This window comes from Armigeres subalbatus, chromosome 1, assembly GCF_024139115.2.
Source record: "Armigeres subalbatus isolate Guangzhou_Male chromosome 1, GZ_Asu_2, whole genome shotgun sequence".
In the NCBI taxonomy this organism is placed as follows: domain Eukaryota; kingdom Metazoa; phylum Arthropoda; class Insecta; order Diptera; family Culicidae; genus Armigeres; species Armigeres subalbatus.
The window spans coordinates 134586238-134612773 of record NC_085139.1 but is presented as its reverse complement, the minus strand read 5'-3'; the positions used below and the strand labels follow the sequence as shown (position 1 = coordinate 134612773).

Sequence of the window (26536 nt, the reverse complement as noted above, 5' to 3'; positions counted from 1 at the left end):
TGGCCCTCTCGTTTGCAACAGTAGCAAGTTTTCTTCTTTCGCATTGAACGTCTCGTCGAAACTGCCAAAGCCTTTCCAACATCAAAATCTTAATACTCACATCGTCGCTTCAATTCGTCCAACAACTTTCCCTTCACATACTCCTGCTTTAGTTCTGCTTCACAACAGGTCTCTAACGCCGTGATAAGTGAATCGTAACTCCTTGGCAAACTGGACAAAAGTATTGCAATAATCCAATGCTCTTTCAGATCTTCCCCCATGGATATTAACCGATGTACGAGCTCCGATACCTGCACCAAATGCTCTGCCATGTTTCCTCCTTCATCCAACTGCATCGTGAAAAGTTTTCGCATAATATGAATTTTGTTTGTTAGCGAATCTCTCTCATGATAGTTCTTCAGAGCGTCCCACATATCTTTTGCCGTGCGGGCAGTCATAACATGGCACAGCTGATCGTTTTCTAACGCTAGACCGATTGTTGCTCGAGCAGCACCATCCTTCTTATCCCAAACTGCTGATGGGGTTTCCGGCTTCGTCTCAGTAATCACATCGAATAGCTGTTCCTTGAGAAGCAACACCATCCTGAACTTCCAACTGGAGCAGTTGAAGTTATTAAGACGTTCTATCCGCCATTCCGAAATCGTTCTGCCCATCCACTTCAAAAATAAACGATAGAAACAGCACTCCGCGTTCTTTCCGATCCGTAATTAATTTCTTTCTACACTCGCTGCGCGCCTGGGCCCATAACCTGTTGGCCCGTTACAGAAATAATACATTTACGATCGCGAATTACGAACTTCGAACATTTATTGCAAAAGAACTTGTTGACGACAAAAACTTAAACTATTGGTTTGTTTAAATCTAATAAAATAACATTGGTGAAAAGACCAGGTGTACATCTTCAAACGTCTTCATAGGTTCATCATTTAAGGGTGAACACTGCCTACACTAACACCAGGGAAGGGACTAATTTCTCTTCTGGTGTTTGTGTCTCTAATTCTCGCAAAATTCTTACTTTCGTTTTGCTGCAGAAAATTATTCACAAAGATGACGTCTGTAGCAAAAGAGCGGCAAATCAATTATTGAATTGATTTGAACCGATGTCTGCGCCGGTACCTGTCCAAGTAACATCTGTGATGGTCGTGGGTGGTGATTGAGAATAATGTTTATGCTGAGAGCAGACTATGACAATTTGTGGTTGAAATTCGCGATTGTGTCATGTATACAACCTAATATTCATATGATATAACGATTCTCATTGTACTAAGAGGTTTTACGTAGTTTACGTCGAGCGGTCGTGTCTTGTACACAATCCTTCTATTTTTGTTGATTTGTCCGATAGCGATACGATTTTGAACATCGATTAACCAATCCAAGTCAGAGTTTGATTTAATTTGTCTGAAATGGGTCCAGTGGTCCAAACTATCGAAAGTCCCACTCCAAAGTTGAATTTGACTTGATCCAAACAGATTCAATTGCAATTCCCGTCCATCAACTAACCCACTCTAAATTACGTGTTTCCCTGATTCGACTATATAGGGTAAAGTACCCAATAGTGGACCCCCAACCAATAGTGGACCCTCCAGCAATTTTTGCATTATTACAGCACAATGTAAACATTTTGCTATGAAATTCCATTGGGAGAACTTATCTTACAGTTCTATGATTTGTTAATATGCATTGGAAATGCTATGGAAAGTAAAAATAGATGATTTTTTACAATTCTATTAAAAATAAACACGAGAGTGTCCATTATAGGAATATTTTGGGGGGTCCATAATAGGGAAGAAGAACGTCCCGAAACGGAACATAAAAATCAAATGAAGTGTCGACTATAGGGAAGCCATTTCTTATTATGGACCCCCAGGGGGTCTACTATAAGGCGAATTCAGTCAGACTTTAAAATGTTAATTTCAACGAATAACGTCGAGTATTTGCGTGTTTCATGTATGTATCGTGAAGAGGAGATGCAGAGCTTGATATTAGATATCACGCAGAATTAATATTTTGAAAATTTCCACTCCTTATGCCAGGAAGAGCAAAATTTCGCTACTAGGGGGTCCACTATTGGGCATTTTACCCTAGATCCGATAGAAACTCTTACCACAGACAAACAGACATAACACTCGTCAAATTTCCATCGTTCACTGATTTACTGGTCGATTCAAATAATCATTAGTTGGCCAATCGATCACTCGTGGCGCGCGCATCGGATTTGCTCGAGTTTGACATGTGCTCACTACCGCCATCTGGTTTGTGATTTGCCCAACTAACTGAAATCAACAGATGTCGTTAGTGTTTCAACGACGATGTATTTGATGAGTAAATGTTCAATGTGTTATGTCTGTTTGTCTGTGCTCTTACCTTTGACCATCTCACCCAGAGTGGATCTTTATTAACCCAGTTTCAAACCACTTTCAGACCCACTCCAGAATTGGATTTTCCTTGGCCCGAATAGGTCCGATAACGATTCCGAACATCGACCGACGCGTTTCAGAGCTGGATTTTTTTGACCCAACTAGACCTAGCAGCGCGTAGGCTCAGAAAAAAACATCTCCATTTTTAATGAACTTCCAGCACAACTCTGGAAGGTCTCTTACATAATTTGTGGAATAATCAAAAAAGTATCACCAAATTGAAAAAATCTCAGGAGGACCGATTTACTCGCAACAAGTTTCATTCGATGGAGAATCCTGTCCCATTGTTTTCTATTGAAAATGGGTCAGATCGGACTATGGGATCAAAAGGTGTGGCCAAGATTTTTATCCAAAGAAACACGATAAGAAAAATTAGTATATATAAAGCAAGTGGAAGGCACCAGCACCGCTAGGTGAATGAATCATGGTATTTGTTATTAGGTATTGCAATAATCGTCATAGACAAAACTGGGTTATATTTACAGAGGAAGTGTTGCTAGCAACACATTACTATAATCCATTAAGAATTAATTGCGGGCACAATTTGCTCAACAACCCAACCCTTCTTGGGCTAATGCTTGATGTGATCATTCATGAACTGCATGGATTGTTATTCGGTAAAACATAATCACCCTAAAATTTACTGTAATATCAATTGAATAACCCAATACCAATAATTCTGAATGTTCCGAATAAATCAATTATATCAAAATTGCTCCTTACTATACTGCTCACAAACGCATAATTGTCTTAGACGAATAGGAAATCCAGCAAAAACGAAAAAAAAAAGTTGTTAAATGTTTTTTAATGTGATCTTGATACGCTAGGCAGTATAAAAAGTGGAAATGAAAATGTTAGACTATTGAATAAAATATCTATTGAGATATTAAGGAGTAATATTGGATCTAAAAGTAAATAGCAGCTCTTTTCAACTGTTCTGCTTTAGGGCTGTCCAGTCCATATACCACGTGGACAGATTCGGCGGGAGGGAGAGTATGGCAAATGTCCACGCTCAATTAACAAAATCGAGTGCAAAATTCAATATCACGTTAACAGTAAAACGTCTATCTTATTAAACACCACTTGTACGCATTCCGTCTCCATGATAAGTACCGCAAATTTAGTTGTCAAAACTGATGCATCGCGTCCTTGACCACTACTCGCAGACATGCACCGGCGTGTCAAGAAGGTAATGAAGCTGTTCTCCGTCTTCTCTTTCGCATCATGCGTCCCATATGTTGTTCAACACGTGAGATGCATTTTTCTCTGATGTCGATTTGTTTGTTTACATTCCAAGAGCACGTTTTGCATGATGTGAACTTGTCCGCGGTAATGTACCTACAAGAAAGAAAAAAACTGAGAGAACATCAACAGTGCTCCGCTCAGCACAGCTCTGAGAGACTTCATGACGTAACATTGTTGCCTGCGGTTGCACGCGATCGCGATCAACTAATCTCTGAGCCGGCTAATTTGCTTTCCGATCGTAGGTCGTTGCTAGTGGCATCATGACTGAGGAACCCTTCCGCCAAGATTGAATTGCAGCCTCTTGAACCTTATAATTACCTGGTGTACCTATGGGCACTAACAAGATTAATTTATGATCACGCATTGTCTTGGAAGAAAATCTCCACTGGCACTTACACTTAACTATACCGCAATGTGGCATGTCACGGCAGGACAATTCGATACACCCCAAAGAGATGCGTCGCTGTACTTTCGAGGTTAAAGGTGCGTAAACCTCTTCCAAGCAAAAGTTGAACTGCTACGTAGGGCGTGAAAAGGTTAGAGTACCGGTCGTGATCTCAGGCTAAAAACCAAACAGAACGGGTTTGTGAATGAACAAAACTGCGCTTTGTTGTGGTAAAGGGTTTAATGATCGCTAATGTGACATTGAGTACATGCGCTGCTCTGCACCTTTTTTCGTAGTTGGTGATGGCGTGACAATTGTAATAAACGGCCCATCTTGATCCACGAGATCACTATCATAATCAATGACATACTACTTTTGTTCCACGCTTTTAATCGTACTAAATCATATCTATCTTTATGGTTTTTGTTACAGGGATTGTCAGATTAGGATTCATCGGAATGCTATTCATCGTACTGGGCTGCGTCATAGTGGTGCTTAACCCAACCGATCTGGTCGTGAACAACGTAAGTGTTGATATCCTGAACGATTTTGGAATTCCCCTATTAAATGAGCTATGATTGACTAATGTTTATATTGTTCCGCTTTAGATGCTGAGTATGAATGAAGGTTCATACTTGTATAGGCTATGGAAGAAACCACCGCTGGAAGTGTTCATTAGCATTTACGCGTTCAATGTGACTAACGTCGATGCATTTATGCGCGGTACTGAGAAAATGAAGGTGGAAGAACTTGGACCGTACGTGTATCAGGAGTTCTTGGAAAACCATAATTCAACTTTCAACGCAAACGGAACACTGAGTTTTACTCCTACTCGTCGGCAAGTATTTGTACCTGATCGGTCGATTGGAGATCCCAAACATGATCTGATAATCGTCCCAAATATCGCATATCTTGGTGTAGCCAGTGCAGCCTATCGTATGTCTGCCTGGGCTTCTATTGCTGTTGCTGCCGCTTTGAAACCCCTAGGAATGAGTCCATTTCTCAACATCACTGTTCATGATCTTCTCTGGGGATATGAAGATCCATTAGTTCAAGTGGCCTCTACTCTTCTTCCGAACATCATTCATTTCAAGAAGATTGGTATTCTCGATCGTGTAAGTTATTTACTGCCACAATGTTGTATTAGGCACCTTTCATCGCATTGACCAGTTTTTCTGATCTATTCTGAAAACTCTGTTTTTTCTCTTCTTCCTTCTTGCGATCACTCCACACATACTAACCAATACCATAGTCAGTTTAACCGTATTTCCCCCCTAATCCCGTTCGGAATAGATGTTCGACGACGGCTTGGATACTGTTACCATCAACCTACCGGAAGCGATTCAAAAGTTGCACAAAACCAAAATTGTAGCGGACGTTTCCCAAGAAGAGATAGACTCCGTAGAGGGCGATTACTTCGAGGGCGATGCATTGCAACTGGCTGCCGAAGAGGAAGCCGAAGAAACGGACGATCCCATTCGGAACTACTCGATCGATCTGTGGAACGGCTCACCGGGGCTTGCACACTGGGGTTACGTGGGGAAAGATCATTGGGATGCGGAGAGACGGTAGTTTATCAACTAAGTGAAGTTTCTATAACAAACACTCAACTGTTGGTTTGTTCGTAATTCCAGTAACACTCCATGCAACACACTACAGGGATCCTACGATGGAACGGTATTTCCTCGGAACATATCTAAAACAGAAATTTTCAAGGTCTACCGGAAGGCGTTTTGCCGAACGTTGCCAATAGCATTCGAACGGGAAGGTATGCACGACGGTATCAAGGCTTACTGGTTCTCAATTCAGGAGAATGCATTTGAGAGTTCACTGGAAGATCCATATACGGCGTGTTACTGCCGCAACGGTCATTGTTTGCCGAAAGGTTTGGGGGATCTGAGCCCCTGTTGGTATAGTAAGTACATATTTCCTTGAAGAAATTATGAATTGACTAACTTCAATGTATTTTTCAATTGTAGATATTCCAGTAGCTGTATCGTTGCCTCATTTCTACAAGGGAGATCCAGCGTTATCGGAAGCTATCGATGGTTTGAAGCCCGAAAAGGAGCTTCACGACGCAATTATTATTATGCAACCTGTATGTAACTCATATCATAATTTTGTCACACCATGCTAATGGCATTTTCATTGAAAACAGCAACTAGGAATACCTATGACGGCAAGCATCAGAGTACAGATTAATCTGTTAACAAACGTTAAATTTATATCGGATTTGAAACCTCTGGACAAAAAGGTGATCCCATTACTGTGGGCACAAGTGGTAAGTTGTAAACTCACTACATGGTGAAAAAGTTTCACACATTTTTTTTATAAATACCACTAAGTGATTGAAATTTTGTGATTTAGTTAAAGTTATTGCAACTAGCGCTTTAACTCCGTTACTAGTGGAATTCAAACAACTAACTGTTAAGCAGAGCTCTAGAGCTTAAGGTCCACCATGCATCACATTTTGAGACTCAGCCTGCACTAAAATAAAAACTTTTCCCAAATCATTTGAAAAATTTGCGTTTAAAAAATAGGAAATTGCCAATTAAATCAATTAAATCAAAATATAAAAATTTAGTAAATAAAATAAAACTGAGCATACTGTCGATAGATGAATCCTGCTTCAAAAGCGTTTATTTTGATTGCTGTTTACTGACTTGACTGAAGTTTTTTTTTGTAGAAAAATGCGGTAAAATAGATCCAAACACATAATTTAAAGTAGGGTAAAAACCCAATAGTGGAGGAACTAAGCACGTTACTTCACTTATTTCTCGATTACATCTATTCTAAGCTTTATTTAGCTTACCTGGGGGTGCATCCGAAAGCTTATTAAATCTATTTCATTCAACACAACTTTATCAGGATCCGTCTTTGTTGCCTGAAATTAATCCTCCAATTATTGGTGCAGTTTCCCAATAGTTGCGGTATTTTGTTATTCTTGTTCCTATAGTTGTGAATCCCATAGATTTTATACGGGATTCGCAACTAATGAACACTATCGCAACCATTGGTGTAAAGGCGAGAAAAAATAAGATGTTTTCGAGATACTTTACCAATTTAACAGGAATTTCAAAACTTCTTTGTCTCTATCGTGTTATGACAGTTCAACTAATTGGATGGTAAGGTGGGTTGCTGCGTTTAAAGGCTCCGTCAGACGTTGCAAGCAAATCACTCGCAGAGAGCATTTTGCTCGCAGAAAGTAACGTCTGTCAAAAATTTGCATGTCTGACTACACTGAAAGTGATTGCATGCAAACAAATGACAACTCGCAAGCAAACGCTCGCTTGCATTGTGTGACTGCTAAGCGTTAAAAATTTGCAACTCGCAGAAACAAAATTGCGCTTGCTAGTGTAGCACTAGCAAATTTTTCGCTCGCAAAAGTGAAAACGTTTTCAGATGGCAGCGTTGCACTGCAAAAATAGGAATGGAATTAGATTTTTTGGCCGAAAAACAAGTTTTTCTTTTTTGTTTATATTTGCATGAGAGTAAATCTGACATTTGCAAAAGGTGAAAAGCTGCTACGTGTGACTGCAATGGCGAGTGCTCTCAGAAACTATTCGCTCGCACGAGTGATTTGCTTGCAACGTCTGACGGAGCCTTAAGTAGTGGAATTTCTGAAAACAGCACTACCTCAATTATAGGAACACCCACGACTATCGGAACTTTTACCCTATAGTTTTTCTTTTGGATATGTTTGTTCCTGCGTTGAAGTTGAATTATTTGAAGAATTAATACACTGCCAAATGAAAACATTTCATCGTCAAGAAAACAGCACACGAATAGCAAACTTTTACTCTCTGCTTCGGATTGTCCGTTTTTTCCTCTTTATGATGCATGACACAAAAATTTTCAAATGTTTACCACCTATTCATTACCAATTGACATTAGTAAGAGCAAATGTATTGAAATTTGTTTCAATTTTGCAAAAATTCAATCGCGGAATAAAAATAACTATCGATTTCATTGACAGCACCATATGCTTGGGAACAGAGCGTGAGAATGTACTTAGGGACCGTACACTAATTACGTTAGCAATTTTTCTGTGTTTCCAACTCTCCCTCCCCCATTTAAAATTTTTCCAATACAATTTTTTTTTTTAGAAAATGGCAGCCCCCCCCCCTCCCACCATAATTGCTTACTTGATACTTGGTGGGCTACAGCTCTTCGATGAACCTATGCCGAATGGAATATTCTTCTTCGGACTCGATCTTGGGCCAATCGCTAATACAATAGAATTCTTATTCTGGGGCCTTCGAAAAAAATGAAAAAGCGCCTTTGAGCCACTTTAGTCTGCATGCATGACCCAAAGTTAATAAAAGGGCTACACATTAAATGCGTTCAAATTAACGCAGAAGTAATTCACTCATCTAATTAATTAAAGTATTTCTATTATATTTTAGTAATAATTAATTTCGGTCCAAAACACAATTCGTTTTCCTAGTCCAAAACCGTATTATACTTACCAAATCAATTTCTCCGTTTATTTCTTCCACACGCCCTCGCTGCAGGAGGTGGAAAAACTTACGCCGGAAATCGTGATGCTGCTACACCTGCTGTTCGACGTTGCACCGTACCTGCAGACGGGGTGTGTGTACCTGCTGTCGCTGTTGGGAGTTTCGCTACTCGCCACCACGGCGCTGATGCTGCTCTATACTCGCCACGCAACGCTCGAGTACGACCCTCGCAAATCGATCCGATACTCAACCGTCAGCATGATACCGTTCCCACTGCGGAAGGAGCTGGAGAAGTACGGCGAAGGTGAAATCCGACGAGAGGCGTTGCTGATCGAAAATGAGCCGTAATGCAGAGTTGTTCCGCGCCGCATTGATTGGGGATGATTTTTCTCGTGCCTCTATGGGACGAGTGGGATCGACATCGTTAATTATTCTTATAGAATACACCAAACATTGTGATATTTGCATCTATGATAAGGCGATGGTTCGATATTAGTTATATTGTCTATTGTATTATAGAAAACGTACACGAGGAATGAGTGCGAGCATATATGGGGTATGATAGGTTAAAATCCATGAACTGAACATTTAGGCTATAAAACGCTGTGATGCTAATTATTCTTCATCAATGACATTGCTTTTCCTTTAACAGTTTTAACAACGGGTTTCAGAAAACAGGATTATAATCGGAGAATTTCTTTCAGTAACAAAGGGAATGTAAGAACTCGAAGCGAGATCAATGCGAATGATTTTTGTATCCAATGTGCTGTACTGAACAATGGCTTCGAAATAAATGACTCTTGCAAATGGTTTGTTTGCATTACCTTCGAAATTATTATATCTAAGCCCAACAGATCCTCTTTGATTTAGCTGAAAACCGCTTTGTAACGAAAATCCCAGCAAAACCAAATATCGACATAACACAGGTTGACAAGTCGACATACAGTATGCCCAAGACCGTTCTTCCCACTTTTTAGCTCCTAATGAATCGCCTGCTTTGAGCGTAATTACAGCGGCACACTAGGAGTTAACTTTCTGAAATCAGTATGGCGAAAGGCATCTATGGTTCGATTTCTCAAAATTAAGCACATTAATCGAAAAAATATTTGGTAGGCTTAGTAGTGGACACCATCCTTCATAACCGGTACCAAATAGTTTTTCATTAAAAGTTCCTAATTTTGAGAAAACCCGCGTTAGATGTCTTTCGCCATACAAATTTCTGGCGGTTAACTCATGCTGGCTATTTGCGCATATACGATAGCGCCTGGATGTGGAAGCGGCGAGTAGAAAATCAGCTACTGCCAATAATTCATTAGTCCACGCCAAACAAAATCCGGCTTTCCGCGAACGGTAATGGTCACCAGCCTGCATGTGGTCTTTTTTTTTTTTTCTTCCTAAACAATGGAGGGGGAATCTGCTCAACAGACATCCTGGGTTGACCAGGAAGTGCTGGGTTAGGGGCCACCTCCAATGAGGGAGGCAGGACTGCATCCCCGACCAGCTAAACCGTTTCCATTGCCGCCAAGCCCATAGTCCCTTCGGTACAACCAGAAAGTAATGCTTCAAAGGGGGCCAGTGCACAACGCACCCTCGAGGTTAGCTGCGTGTCCTTGCAGCACCGAACATCGTAACTCGCTTTTCTAGAAGAACACCATGGTATCGTGCCAGCGCGTTGCCGGCTTTCCAGGTGGCCTTACCACGCCCTATGTCCTCGGAAGGTGGGAAGGGTCGACTTCGCGCCTGCTTCCCTCTGCACGACTGGTATCAAGAATGATGATGCCGCGTGCACCCCAAATTGACCTTTCTGCGATAGGGCCTATTCGCCAGCACACAGAGGGACTTGCCGACGCGAGGCCTACGCCTGCCCCAGCCTTGACAAGGACTCCGTCCTTGACAAGCCTTTCCGTCCTCGGGCTCGGAACCCGCCCGGTTGACCGACGCCGCGAAAGCGACGATACCATGTTGTTCTTCGCGCGGCCACTTGTTCGATAAAAGGATCGATTTCGACCACAGAGCATGACCACCGGTATGACCCATGAAGCCGACTCCGATCCCTTGGACCACCTCTTATTTGCGCCTGAACTAGCCATCCTTGAGTCCACGCGCCACCTTCTGTGTAGCCTGAGACGATTTGGGCGATAGCCGATAAAACGGCGTTCCAGCCAACTTCGTCTTTACACATCCTCCGAACTAGGTTGTCCGGGGTAGTGTCCAGACCACATGTGGCAAGCATGTGGTCACGCATTGCGCGAAAACGTGAGCACACGAACAACACGTGTTCCGCCGTTTCCTCTAAACCTGCGCACACCAAACACTCGGGCGAAGCCGAGCAAGCCAGCTGCTTTACCTGCACTTTGATTTTGCAGCACGCTTAAACGCCGGGCACATCGAGCCCCCCCATAGGGTGCTTGCTGTTCACAGCTTTGCTGGAACAAATCAAACAATTGGGAGGGTTCGTGCAGCATTGTGCCTTATGTCCCTCCAATCCGCAGCGTCGGCAGAGATTGCTTCTGTCAGGGCCTTTGCAGTCCCATTGCTTGTGCCCCGGTTCCAGGCACTTGAAGCAAACTTCGGGTTGCTCGTATATGCGCACAGGGCATACCGACCATCCCACCTTGACGCTCCTAACTTGACTACCTTGAGGCGTCCGCTGCAGATAGCCGAACCAATGCTACCTGCGTCCCTGCCGGACCTTTCCGTAGCCGAACGGCTGCGGTGGGCGTGTCCACTTCACACTGTCGCCGCAGTGCCGTGACGAGCTCTTCGATTTCAGTGATCTCGTCCAGGTCTTTAACCCTTAGATTCACCTCCGTCGTGAGTGCCCTCACCTTGACCGTCTCGCCTAGGACCTCCTCCGCCAACTTCTTGTAGGCGGTGCCCTTTTGCGAGACGCCCCGCTTCAGCTCGAGTATCATCTCGCCCATCCGGGTACGTCTTATTCGACGTACGTCGGCACCGAGTTCACCGAGCTTGACGTCACTCCTCATCGCCTTCAAAACATCCGAGTACTTAGCCTCGTCCACCGTAATGACTAGGGCATCGCCCCTGGAGCGATTGGCGCCTACCCTAGACTTCCTGCTACTCTCATTCGCCTGGGCCTTCTTTTCGGCCCTGACGTCTTCGGTTTCCTCTTGTTCTTGACCAGGGTCTAGGAGGCGTCATCCCCCTCTATTTCCCTGGTCTGGTGCGGCTGAGAGCTCTCAGCCTGCCGTAACCCCTTACCACCGTCTTGCCTGAGTGGACGGACCTTTCCAGGTCCATCCTCCCCCGGCTTTGGAGGTACCTGACCGGGGTTCAGCTTCCCAGCCCCACTACCCTTGTTCGGGGTAGTAACCCTCCGCGTTTTGGAGCGGGCCCCAGGGAGCTCATCCCCTGGAGACTGTCTCCCCCGTTTTTGTGTCTGCTCCGTTGGAGCAGTCACCCCCGACGTCCCCGCAAATACTTGAGCCTCAGTCTGGGTAGACTTTGGCACCACCGTCTTAGCTGGCACGCCTTCGGTCGATTTGACCTTGCCCGAGTACCCGAATCCTTGGGCCTCAGTCTGCAGACCTCGACTCCACCGATTTCACGGGTTTACACTTGGCCGTCCCGACCGCCCTCTCCAGCTTGGCGTCCAGCATCGACTTTCGAAGTTTCTGCAAGCTCCTCTTGAGGTCCTTGCTGATATTATGCTTCGATGACGCAAAGTCGATGATGGCGTCCAGCTGTTCCGTCGCCACCTCGAAGGCCGAAAGCCCATCGCGTTTGCGGTTCATCGCCTTCACAAGCCATGGGCCGTCAATAACTTCTACCGGCGTTTTTATAGCCGAGAGGAAGGTTGAGTGACCCACGCTGGCGCTGCGCACTGAGCTGCCGACTATTGCCTCTGGCCTCCTAGGCAGAGACCTGAACAACCCACCTCTTGCGAAGGAGTTGTCGCCTACACTACTACCACTAATTGAAGATTTGACTTGTTTTTCCATTTTGGTCCCACGAGTTGCTCGGGAAAAGAGGTCCACCGCGCCAGAGCCCAGCATGACGCGGTAAGGGACAATTACTTTGGAGGGTGCCCAGGTACCCAAAGGGTCCGTTAAAAGCCTAGCTTATTATTTCACCCCCTGGCCATGCATCCCCTCGGCACGGGGCTTGACGCCTTGGGATTAGGGGTTAGGGACGATGGTCCCGGTCTAACTCGCAGTGGCCATTGGGAGGGGTCGTCAAGCCCTTGGACAAAGTCCCTGCTGCATGTGGTCTAGTCTCTGTCGTTTGTAGACGTCAACTGCACCCACCATTCCAAGCATTTAGATCAATCTGGTAAATAAAAAGGCGAGAAGCCACTCCATCAGCACCTTCTTATTTACCACATTGGTCTGAATGCTGGGAACGGTGGATGCACTATGCAGTTGACTAATCAGAGGCTAACCCACAGGCAAGCTGGTGGCCATTACCGCTCGAGGAAAACTGGATATATTTTCGGTTATAGAAGGAATGTAGTATATCGCTGCAGATTTTTAAAATTGTGTTCTTCTTTTCCTTATTTTCTATAGTTGTTTTTTTTTTTCAATTTTGGCTGTAGGGTTTATGTTGCCTAAATAAAAATCAGATTCGAAATAAGATGATCCGGCTTGGACTGATGATAATGAATATCACAACTTCACAACAGAATCCAAAAAGGATTGTCACACTGACCGTTGTTCAAAATTTGATCAAAAAGCTGTATGTTTAATAAAAACCTTTTCTTAACTTACATCGAACATGTTATGTTTTGTATTTCATCTTTCTAACCGTCATACAACAAAAAAACTTAAATCTCCGCAAAAAAAGATGTTTGCGGTGTTACTTGGGCAGCTTATCGCCCTTTTAGTAGATGGGACACACGACACCTTCCATCCATTGCGGCAGTTGGTCAACTCCAGGGGCTTTGTTGTTTTCAGCCGGCTGATCTCCTCCTGGATTTCCTGGAGATTCGGAGCCGCAAGTTGTACGTCCTGCTCGCGTGCTCCCAGTTTCATTACCATACCGCCACCGTTGTCTACCACATCGTCATTCAGGTGCTCTTCGTAGTGCTGCTTCCACCTTTGGATCACCTCATGCTCATTTTTAAGAAGGTTCCCGTTTAAGTCCTTACATATATCGGGCTGTGGCACGTGGCCCTTGCTTTAAAAGTTTAACTTCTCATAGAACTTTCGTGCGTTATCAGCGTGGTGCTACCAATGGCGAATCGAATATCTCTCCAGCCATTTTCAAGAGACGCTGCGCGCCTAGCTGCTCTTCCGTTGGGAGTGCCACTTCCAGCTGCTGTGCGTAGTATTGGGCTAGTCTACCGTCTTATGTAGCCGTCCAATGTTTAGCCGCGGCGGACGACTCCGACGACGTGTTGTACACCATCGAGAGTTTTGAGCGTAGACATACTGCAACGAGGTAGTGGTCGGATCCAATATTCGCACTGCGGTAAGTGCGCACGTTCGTGATATCGGAGAAGAATTTACCGTCGATTAGAACGTGGTCGATTTGGTTTTCAGTTTCTTGATTTGGTGATTTCCATGTGCCCTTGTGGATATTCTTGCGGGGGATGAAAGTGCTTCTGACTATCATTCCGCGGGATGCTGCAAAGTTTTTGCATCGTTGTCGTTCGATACGGTTTGCAGACTATCCGGTCCGATAACCGGTCTATACATTTCCTCCCTGAGCGTTCATGTTGCCGATGACGATTTTGACGTCTCGCAGTGGGCATCGTATGTCTGCTCCAGCTGTGCATATAACGCTTCTTTCTCGTCGTCGGGTCTCCCTTCGTGTAGGCAGTGCACGTTGATGATGCTATAGTTGAAGAAACGGCCTTTTATCTTCAGCTTGCACATCCTTGCGTTGATTGGCTGCCACCCAATAACGTGTTGGCGCATCTTGCCCAGAACTATGAAGCTGTTTCCCAGCTCGTTGGTGGTGCCATAGCTTTGGCAGAAAATCGATGCCGAATTTCCTTAGTCGAAATTTTTAAGAAATGTCTCTTCTCCGTGGAAACTTGACGGTGCTTAGAGCTTGGAAATCTATCGAGAGGTACAAATGTGGATGTTGAATAAAGATCAAGAAAATGGTAGCTCCTGGCTCTTCAAGTTTAAACCTAAGCATTAAGTGTCACAAGCGAGTAGAGGTAAGCACAGCAGTAAAATAAGATAATATACCTACATAGTGTCGTATTCCAAAGAAGTCCGCCGATGCGAGCGTCATTCGTCAATCAATCAATCCGTCAATAATCTGAAATTATGGTTTTCTCAAACAAAATCAACTCTCAAAACCTCACGTCGTCACCTATAGTAACCCTCGTTGCCATACCAAACTGCATCAAGATGATTGTGCAACATAACAATTCCAAACCGTACTAGATTGTAGGGCACATTGGGGACTTGCAATTCATGTATACTTGGTGTAATACTTGTATAGGAGAAGAGCCCCCAAAACGCCCCAAACGGCCCCAATTATGTAGGTTAGGCGAAAAAAGTTTCAAAATAGTGCATGGGAAGGTCGGAAAAACCGAAAATTTCCACATTTTGAAGAAACATCTAACATTTTGGAGAGGCAAAACGCCATAGTGGCACTAACCTACAATGTACTTGCGTCTCCACACACTATCCATACCAGAATGCTGATTTGCCGACGCGTGGTGCTAGGAGCTGCCAGCTAAAAGGCGTTTTGCCTCATGAGTTTTCCGGCCACAGAATATCATCACTTTTTTGAAATCAATATGAATGAGATTTTTGACAATTTTTGAATGGCATCAACTAGCTATCTTGTTCAACTGTTACATAATGTAAAAATACCCATGAATAGCGTTTCAAATAAGACAATAAAGCAGTGTTTGCTTAGCTAGGGCATATTGCCCCCCCCTTCCCCTAATCAATGTTAATATATTTTTGTATCTAGAGGGATGACATCTTTTGAATTGGATAACAGCTACTGAATACTGCAGGTAGTAAGCTTTGCATAAATAGTTTAAGTTACAATCATTTGCTTCAAGTCGAGTCAAGTACGAGACACTGAAGACGACCTTACTGTTGAGGTCGAAATACGTATCTGTCAAGCTACAATCAAGTGGTGGAATTAAATGGGTTTGTACAAATTCGTCTTATGACAAGATTTGTATGTGGTTTACATTTTCTAGAGACTTTTACATATAATGAAGTGATTAGGTGTACGGATTTCAATGTAGTAAATGATTTTCGAGATGAAACCAGAATCGATTAAAATTTTTGTTTGAAAAAAAATAGAGTGAGGTTATCTTTAGCTATTTTTTTGTATCTTCGTCAACATATGCAACTTTGCCGAGTATGCCGTTCTACAAACCTTTAAAAGTAAGTTATTCAAAACCTATTTTTTACAGCGGAGAATGTTGTCTGGTCGAACAATAGTAAATGTGAAAAGTGTGAAGCGATCAATGCACGGTGTCTCTGTGGGTAAATATAATATCATGAAAGTATCTCCGAAATACCCATTACACAAAAGTATGAACTCTCCTTTTTCTTGTCATAGGTAAAATGGAATATTTTATTAGGGGACCTAGAACAATTTTAATTTGTTGTTGTTGAAAATTCCATACAAATCTTGAATAATAGCCATTTTGATCTCCCCTCCAAAAAATATATGGAAAAATAAAAAAAAAAAAAAAAAAAATTCGCGGAATTTGAGCATGGCGAAATACGATTTCTTGACTTCGTTTCGTTTCGTAAAATTAGAAATATTTCGCTGCAAAAATCTAGCATTTAACGAAATTTTACAGAATTCCGCGGAACTTCGAAACAAACTCAGACTTAAGCCATACTGCTTCGTACGGTCGTGCATTATCAAAATTTTGGCTGCGCCACTGAACGAAATCTTAAAGCTGTTTTCAAATCTTAATGTTAAGGTGACACGGGAAGCACAAACAATCATCAAATCGTCATCATTTCATCATTGAATGCTTAATTTTTTTCTACAACAAATATGACTTTGAAAAAGTATCACAGGCGCGTGGTTACTCGTAATCTACATGCTGATACATTTACAGTTACATCAAACAACTGAAACCCAAGAAACGCCGCTGCAAAATTACGAGGTGGAAATGCTAGAAAGAGACGAAAGATAGGAAAAATAACACGGTGTGTAGTGCCTCCCCGAGTCACCTTAAAGCTATGTCCATTTAGAATCCGGAATAATAAAACATCTGTATCTAGGTAACGGATTGAGATACAAATAAGGTTAATACATCAAAACAAAGGTAATTTACTGTACTTTAAAGAAAAAATATAAATGCAAATAATTTTCTAGTTCAATTCGCACTTTCTATTTTATTCCTCTCATAAAACGCTGCACACCTCCGGAGACAACTTCTTTGGCACATTTGATCCATATTTTGGTCATCTGAGTCGCGCCCCGAGCTTTTTATCCACTTTTCTTAAGCTTCCGCTATATTATTGCCCATAATGTCTCGATGGGCCAGAACTGCGGGCAGTTGGGTGGATTATGTTTTTATTGTTGAAATCTACGTTATTATCGCAGTACAACTGGATGACTTCCCGGCTGTAGTTGTAAATCGCCAGATCTGGCCAAAACTTCACGGGACCTTCATGGGGTTTCATGACACTTAGTACGCGGGTTTTGAGCCATTCTTCCTTGTACAACTTAGGATCCATCGTCTTATTCGTCACGAACACTTTGGTCTTTGCTCTGCAGCTGCATATCCCTCGCAAAATCATAAGTTTTTTGTCAACTATGTCCGCAAAAGCAAACTTAATCTCACAGGAACAAAAAATTAGGAAATTGCCAATAAAGAAATCATGGTATGAGCAATAAATAAATAAAAAAAATTCCACAAATAAAGAAAAATTTCCATAAGCAATTGAGAATTTTCCATAAAACAAAAATAAAGATTTTTTTGTGGAATTTTTTTAATTATTTATGGAAAAAATATTCACTTTGTGGAAAATTTTGTAATTGTTTATTACTAATGTTGATTTATTTTTGGAAATTTTGCAATTTTTTTTTGTCGAACATTTTGATTTCTTCTTGGAAAACTCTTCTTTCATAATTGCAATTTTTGCTTTTAAAAGTGCAAAATTGTTTTTGTTTTGTGGAAATTCATAATTGTTTGTGGATATTTTGCATTATTTGTGGAAATTTTATATTTACTTATTGCTCATACCGTGATTTCTTTATTGGCAATTTCCTATTTTTTTTATGAATATTTTTATATATTTGGAGGAGTTTTTATTTAAGTCAATCATATACAGTAGCCAATCGATAATTGCAACATGTTAACTTTTTAGTTAGCGAATGCCGTTCGACGTATTTTAGACGTAAACGGTTGTCAATCGACGTCAAATGAAATAAAAGTGCATCTGATTGTGCAGCGCAATGCAGCTGTCATTGAGTTTGACATAGTTTTGAAGTTTGTTTCCCAATTCCTGTTTATTTGCAGTTTTCAGTAAGACTAAAACCCAACACAAACTAAACAAACAACTCCAGTGAGCTATAATGCTCTTTGGTGAAGGTGGGAAAATAATAACTTATTACTAAAGCACTTTTAATAACTGTGCGATACAATATCTTGGTGTACGACTTTCACTCATAGGTATGGAGGATTGGCTTAAGAACGAAGCGGCTGGGCTGAAACTAGTTTAATTTTCAGGGACAGATACAGTATAGATAGCACGTGAGATTGCCTGAGTTGAGAGCCCTTGCCCGTTCTCCGCCCAAAGAACCGAGACGGCTATGATGACTACTGGTAGAACGTCGCAATGCAGGGGATGATACGGAAAGCTTGATTTAACCCTTAAGAGACTGGGACGACACTTCGACCATACTTTTGGTCATAACTTATGATGCCGTTGGCCGATTTTCGAAATTTTTATAGTTTTACAAAGGGGAATAGCAGCACTTTCAAATGCCGTTACGAAATTCCGGTTCATAGATTCCCGTCCGGAGGAATAACCAGAAATGTAGGGGACACCTCGCATATTTTCATGAATCGAAGGTCAAATTTTAATTGTAGTCAATAGTATTCTAATAAAAATAGCCCAAATCGACAATTATATTAATATATGGTTGCCAGGAATCGATATCTGTGAATCAATAGACTTATATTGACAACTACGTCCATTATTCCGGGACCGGAATCACCGGTATGTGGTTCCGGAGGACCAAATCAAAATTTCAGAGAACCATACCATGCGACACATCAAATTACACTGCCGCGACGAGATATGGCCAACGAAAGTGTAATCGGACCGTTTTGGACACATGTGACCACTCTGGCACAGGTTCCAGTACGCCACTATCCGGTTCCGGAGGACCAAAGCAAAATTTCTGAGAACCATACCATGCGACACATCAAATTACACTGCCGCGACGAGATATGGCCAACGAAAGTGCAATCGGACCGTTTTGGACATATGTGACCACTCTGGCACAGGTTCCGGCACGCCACTATCCGGTTCCGGAGGACCAAAGCAAAATTTCAGAGAACCATACCATGCGACACATCAAATTACACTGCCGCGACGATATACAGCCAACGAAAGTATACTCGGACCGTTTTGGTCACATGTGACCACTCTGGCACAGGTTCCGGTACCCCACTATCCGGTTCCGGAGGATCAAATGAAAATTTCAGAGAACCATACCATGCGACACATCAAATTACACTGCCGCGACGAGATATGGCCAACGAAAGTGCAATCGGACCGTTTTGGACACATGTGACCACTCTGGCACAGGTTCCAGTACGCCACTATCCGGTTCCGGAGGACCAAAGCAAAATTTCAGAGAACCATACCATGCGACACATCAAATTACACTGCCGCGACGATATACAGCCAACGAAAGTATACTCGGACCGTTTTGGTCACATGTGACCACTCTGGCACAGGTTCCAGTACGCCACTATCCGGTTCCGGAGGACCAAAGCAAAATTTCTGAGAACCATACCATGCGACACATCAAATTACACTGCCGCGACGAGATACGGCCAACGAAAGTGTAATCGGACCGTTTTGGTCACATGTGACCACTCTGGCACAGGTTCCGGTACCCCACTATCAGGTTCCGGAGGATCAAATGAAAATTTCAGAGAACCATACCATGCGACACATCAAATTACACTGCCGCGACGAGATACGGCCAACGAAAGTGTAATCGGACCGTTTTGGACACATGTGACCAATCTGGCACAGGTTCCAGCAAGGATGTTAACGATCAATCAGTAATTTGCGTTCGATCATTTAGTAGTTTGTCAATAACACATTCCAGAAGCTGAATTTCAAAATATGTAGTACGGTGGACTTTTAGTGCGAAGATTTTTCTACAACTTTGCCTAATGGTTCGTTATTAGAATTCAACTAATAACGGAGTTAGAGCGCTAGTTGCAGTAGCTTAAATGATTGGAATTTTGTTATCATTTAGTCTAGGTTACTGAAACTATAGCTATAACTCCGTTACTAGTGGAATTCAAACAACGAATCATTAAGCAGAGTTGTAGAAACACCTTCGCACTTGAAGTCCACCATACAACATATTTTGAAATTCAGCTTCTGGAATGTGTTATTGACAAACTACTAAATGATCGAACGCAAATTACTGAATAATCGTTAGCATCCTTGGGTTCCAGTACGCCACTATCCGGTTCCGGAGGCCAAAGCAAAATTTCTGAGAACCACACCATGCGACACATCAAATTACACTACCGCAACGAGATATGGCCAATGAAATTGTAATCGGACCGTTTTGGACCCATATCACCACTCTGGCACAGGTTCCGGTACGCCACTATCCGGTTCCGGAGAACCAAATCAAAATTTTAGAGAACTATACCATGAGACACATCAAATTACTTTGCCGCGACAAGATATTGCCAACGAAAGTGTAATCGACCTTTTTTTGCCTTTCTCGTACAACAAAGTTGTACCGAAAGGCTATCATTTCACTCCAAAATCGAACTTTTTATAGAAGTCTCGGAGACCCATGATGTTATATACCAATCGACTCAGCTCGTCGAACTGAACAAATGTCTGTCTGTCCGTGTGTATGTGTGTGTGTGTGTGCACACGAAACCCGAAAAACATTAGCCACTTTTTCATATAGTAATTCTTAACCGATTTTCTCGCAACAAGTTGCATTCGACAGGGGACAAAGCCTTTTTGATCACTATTGAATTTGATAACGATCGACCATTGCTTTTAAAAGTTATTTAGAAAATGGAATCGAACTATATAAGCGCCATATAAGGTTGGTGTCTTGGCTAAATGCGAGAAAGGCAGTATCACAACTCGGTGAATTAAGTTGGGTTTTTACACATGTGACCACTCCGGCACAAATTCCGGTACGCCACTATCCGGTTCCGTAGGACCAAATCAAAATTTCAGAGAACCACACCATGCGACACATCAAATTACACTGCCGCAACGAGATATGACCAACAAAAGTGTAATCGGACCGTTTTGGACACATGTGACCACTCTGGAACAGGTTCCGTTGCGCCCTGATACGGTTTCGGAGGACCAAATCAAAATTTCTGAGAACCATACCATGCCACACATCAAATTACACTGCCGCAGCAAGATATGGCCAACAAAATTGTAATCGGACCGTTTTGGACCCATGTGACCACTCTGGCACAGATTCCGGTATGTCACTATCCGGAGGACCAAATAAAAAATGCTTAGAACCATCGAATCGAAATTTCAGGAATTGCAATTGAAGCGTTTTGGGCTCATTTGGCCTATCAATTTATCCAAAATGCACATACTAGCTCGAGATCTGGAAGACAATATCAAAATATGCATGAGCTGTAGTATGGAATCCACCAGATGGTAGTGTATCAAAGATACAGGGACAATGAAACAACATATCATGAGCATGAGCAGGGTAACCGTACAACTTGTAGCTGCTACTTAGTGAATGACTAGAACTTGAGAAATTGTATTGACCACCAAGTGAATAAAGCTTGAATTTTTAGCTATCCATGTACAAATTTTGGAATTTCAATGCATTGTGGCATTGACTTAGTAAGTCAGTGGCCGTTACAAATATTTAATAAACACTATATCTTACTGGTCTCCGAAAGGTAAAAGAGAACAGGTGTCCGTAAAAAAATAAAAAACTCCACAGATTTATAAAAGAATGTTTTGAAAATCCTCAAAATATTCCGGAAATTATACGGTTGCTCCCTCAAATTCTTATTCTTATCAGTCCGATTTCACTTTCGTTGACCAAATCTTGTCGCGGCAGTGTAATTTGATGTGTCGCATGGTATGGTTCTCTAAAATTTTGATTTGGTCCTCCGGAACCGGATAGTGGCGTACCGGAACCTGTGCCAGAGTGGTCACATGTGTCCAAAACGGTCCGATTACACTTTCGTTGGCCGTACCTCGTCGTGGCAGTGTAATTTGATGTGTCGCATGGTATGATTCTCTGAAATTTTGATTTGGTCCTCCGGAACCGGATAGTGGCGTACCGGAACCTGTGCCAGAGTGGTCACATGTGTCCAAAACGGTCCGATTATACTTTCGTTGGCCGTATCTCGTCGCGGAAGTGTAATTTGATGTGTCGCATGGTATGGTTCTCTGAAATTTTGATTTGGTCCTCCGGAACCGGATAGTGGCGTACCGGAACCTGTGCCAGAGTGGCCACATGTGTCCAAAACGGTCCGATTATACTATCGTTGGCCGTATCTCGTCGCGGAAGTGTAATTTGATGTGTCGCATGGTATGGTTCTCTGAAATTTTGATTTGGTCCTCCGGAACCGGATAGTGGCGTACCGGAACCTGTGCCAGAGTGGTCACATGTGTCCAAAACGGTCCGATTACAGTTTCGTTGGCCGTATCTCGTCGCGGCAGTGTAATTTGATGTGTCGCATGGTATGGTTCTCTGAAATTTTGATTTGGTCCTCCGGAACCGGATAGTGGCGTACCGGAACCTGTGCCAGAGTGGTCACATGTGTCCAAAACGGTCCGATTATACTTTCGTTGGCCGTATCTCGTCGCGGAAGTGTAATTTGATGTGTCGCATGGTATGGTTCTCTGAAATTTTGATTTGGTCCTCAGGAACCGGATAGTGGCGTACCGGAACCTGTGCCAGAGTGGTCACATGTGTCCAAAACGGTCCGATTACACTTTTGTTGGTCATATCTCGTCGCGGCAGTGTAATTTGATGTGTCGCATGGTATGGTTCTCTGAAATTTTGATTTGGTCCTCCGGAACCGGATAGTGGCGTACCGGAACCTGTGCCAGAGTGGCCACATGTGTCCAAAACGGTCCGATTATACTATCGTTGGCCGTATCTCGTCGCGGAAGTGTAATTTGATGTGTCGCATGGTATGGTTCTCTGAAATTTTGATTTGGTCCTCCGGAACCGGATAGTGGCGTACCGGAACCTGTGCCAGAGTGGTCACATGTGTCCAAAACGGTCCGATTACACTTTCGTTGGTCATATCTCGTTGCGGCAGTGTAATTTGATGTGTCGCATGGTATGGTTCTCTGAAATTTTGATTTGGTCCTCCGGAACCACATACCGGTGATTCCGGTCCCGGAATAATGGACGTAGTTGTCAATATAAGTCTATTGATTCACAGATATCGATTCCTGGCAACCATATATTAATATAATTGTCGATTTGGGCTATTTTTATTAGAATACTATTGACTACAATTAAAATTTGACCTTCGATTCATGAAAATATGCGAGGTGTCCCCTACATTTCCGGTTATTCCTCCGGACGGGAATCTATGAACCGGAATTTCGTAACGGCATTTGAAAGTGCTGCTATTCCCCTTTGTAAAACTATAAAAATTTCGAAAATCGGCCAACGGCATCATAAGTTATGACCAAAAGTATGGTCGAAGTGTCGTCCCAGTCTTTTAAGGGTTAATTTGGGTCAGAGGGAGCAAGGACTCTCATAGTGCCTTGGTACGTGCGTTTCGATTGACTCGTTGATCAGACAATGACTGTGCTATGCGATTTTGGATCTATGGCATCGACTCGTAGATATAGAGTTTAGTGGTCCGATAACTGCAAAACTGTTGCAACTATCGAATTCCAGTTAAAAATCATTGCAAGTCATTCAACTTGCAGTTATCGAACGTATGAATCAGTTCAGTACATACAACTTTGTCAAAGAGGGAAAACCGTAGCGTGGATTCCTAGGGCCCTTGTAATGTATTTTAGAGTGCCTCTTTCTTATTAAAGGACGACTTCTCCACCTCTTAGGCTTCAAACCAGATTTAAACGCATAACTAGGGTTTAAAGCCACCGCTAAGGAAAACATTATTATTAAACGAAGCACATTGATTTTGCGTTGGATTGATTTTGAAACACGGCTTTCGTCTTTGAGTTTTCAAAATACCAAAATAAATATTTAGTTGCTTACCGAGGAGGCTTCACATGAAATACCTGGCGTGGCGCTCACGGAGAAGCACAGAATTCTCCGGTCTCTTATAATAATAAGTGTCAAACTAATTTTACTCTCCTAATCCTAAATTGACTGTAAGGGCGTGACCGGCTCATATTGTCCATAGTAACTGTTTCTTACACTCAATTGAAGTCGGTTGAGGAAGAAAATTTGACAAAAATGTATGTATGCCTCAAATGTATGCTATTAACAATTCTCTATTTGATAAAATACTAAAAAAATACCACAATTTCTATATTTTTATTTCCGATTCGATGGATTTCTTTGAAAGTGGCACAAATGCAGGGTTATTAACTTATTGCCAATAACGGGAACATACTGCTTCTTCTGTTACTATGTATAACCCTTTTGGTCGCAAAGCAGTTATTTGTCTTTGAAAACATAAAATCAGAATTAATGTAAAATCAATTCAATAAAAATTCCGCGGGAAAACAATAAAGTTTCGTTTCGTTTCGTAAAATTTTGAATTAAATGAACCTTGATTTCGTATCGTTTCGAAGTCTCGAAAGTAAAACTATTTTTCGTTTCGATTCGTTTAGGATCGGGGAAGGGTCATTTGGCCGAAACCCATTCGGCCGAAAGCCATTTGGCCGAATGCCACTAGGCCGAACAGACCATTAGGCCGAAACCCATCTGGCCGAAAGTCATTTGGCCGAAAGGTCGTTTGGCCGAAAGGGTCGTTTGGCCGAATGGGTCATTTGGCCGAAAAGGTCGTTTGACCGAAATGAACGTTTGGCCGAAAGGGTCATTGGGCCGAAAGGGTCGTTTGGCCGAGTGAGTCGTTTGGCCGAATGGGTCGTTTGGCCGAAAAGGTCATTTTGCCGAGAAGGTCGTTTGGCCGAAAGAGTCGTTTGGCCGAAAAGGTCATTAGGCCGTAAGGGTCATTTGGCCGAAAGGGTCGTTTGACCGAAAGGGTCATTTGGGCAAAAGGGTTATTCGGCCGAAAAGGTAATTTGGTCGCAAGGGTCGTTTGGCCGAAAGGATCATTTGGCCGAATAGGAGATTTAGCTGAATAGTTCATTTGAAAAGTGAGAATTGGCAATGAGAAGAGAGACGTCTTACTTCTCACTCTTCATTTTTCTTTTCTCACTGTCAAAAGTGAGAAGCGCGAAGTGATTAGTAAGACGTCTCACTACTCGCTTTGCGCTTCTCACTTTTGACAGCGAAAAGTGATAAATGACGAGTGAGAAGTGAGACGTCTCAATGAGAAGAGAGACGTCTTACTTCTCACTCTTCATTTTTCTTTTCTCACTGTCAAAAGTGAGAAGCGCGAAGTGATTAGTGAGACGTCTCACTACTCACTTTGCGCTTCTCACTTTTGACAGCGAAAAGTGATAAATGAGGAGTGAGAAGTGAGACGTCTGCGAAGTTGGTAGTGAGACGTCTTACTACTCATTTCGCGCTTCTCACTTTTTACAGTGTGAAGAGAAATTTCGGCCAAATGACCCTTTCGGCCAAACGACCATTTCGGCCAAACGACCCATTCGGCCTAATGACACATTCGGCCAAACGACCCATTCGGCCAAACGACCCTTCCGGCCAAACGACCCATTCGACCAAACGACCCTTCCGGCCAAACGACCCATTCGGCCAAACGACCCATATGGCCAAACGACTCATTGGGCCAAACGACCCATTCGGCCAAACGACCCATTCGACCAAACGACCCTTTCGGCCAAACGACCCTTTCGGCAAAACGACCGATTCGGCCAAATGACCCATTCGGCCAAACGACCCATTCGGCCTAATGAACCTTTCGGCCAAACGTCCCATTCGGCCAAATGATCCCTTCGGCCAAATAACCCATTCGGCCAAATGACTTTCGGCCTAATGGTCTGTTCGGCCAAATGGTATATTTGGCCTAGTGACATTCGGCCAAATGGCTTTCGGCCGAATGGGTTTCGGCCAAATGACCCTTCCCCTTCGGATCAACCTAGACATTTAAATTTTCGATTCGTATCGTTTCGTTAGGAAAAAGTGTCTTATCACATACCCTTAAGAAAGAAGCCAGTACTTTCAAGTACAGTAGACGTTCGATAACTGCAACATGTTTACACTGCAACTATCGCTTGAAGAGGAGTGGCTTGAAGAAGAGAATATGTTTTCAGGTGAAGCTAAATCATGTTCAGCGGCTTCAGATATGACAGATTTATCCACCGCATTGAAATCACTTGACGTGGTACTTAAATTTGTGGAAAACGATTCTGCTGACATCTGTAAACTAAAATCACTGCGATCCAAACTTGTTGATAAGGAATGGAATAAACGTAACAAATAATTTGATTGATTTCACTAATTGTTAAAGTGCATTTGTATTCATTTCATTTGAATTCGCAAATAAATGCAAAAATAAATGTGTATTAATTTTACAAACATTTATTTAATCGGAAATCCCTCCCCCCCACGCTAATTGACGTTTCAACGTCAAACATGCTTTTGACAGATAGCGGCCCGATAACTGCAGCATTGTTGTACCGAATTGCAGTTAAATGTCTTGGAGTTATCGAACGTCCAATGCAGTGGGTGTTTTAGAGATACTAATTTTTGTTAAGGTGATTATACAATGAAGCCAGAAAGCGGCCATTTTGCTAACCATGTGCTTTTCCAATATTTTTTTC

At 42.6% G+C, this 26536-nt stretch overlaps 1 protein-coding gene across 2 annotated transcripts in view; it reads left to right on the top strand.

Annotated features, from left to right (window-relative positions):
• LOC134205151 (scavenger receptor class B member 1) overlaps positions 1-9321 on the top strand; it is a 72648-nt gene extending 63327 nt beyond the window's left edge. The window contains exons 1-8 of one of the 2 annotated variants that reach the window (XM_062680126.1): positions 4020-4145; positions 4480-4571; positions 4656-5162; positions 5341-5615; positions 5682-5962; positions 6027-6145; positions 6206-6328; positions 8562-9321. In XM_062680126.1, the coding sequence (XP_062536110.1) occupies positions 4082-4145; positions 4480-4571; positions 4656-5162; positions 5341-5615; positions 5682-5962; positions 6027-6145; positions 6206-6328; positions 8562-8855 (1755 nt within the window). In that variant the 5' untranslated portion in view covers positions 4020-4081 and the 3' untranslated portion in view covers positions 8856-9321. Of the gene's footprint in view, positions 1-4019; positions 4146-4479; positions 4572-4655; positions 5163-5340; positions 5616-5681; positions 5963-6026; positions 6146-6205; positions 6329-8561 lie in introns of those variants that run through there. The other variant, XM_062680127.1, reaches the window with a different exon arrangement.
• The last annotated feature ends 17215 nt before the right edge of the window (positions 9322-26536 follow it).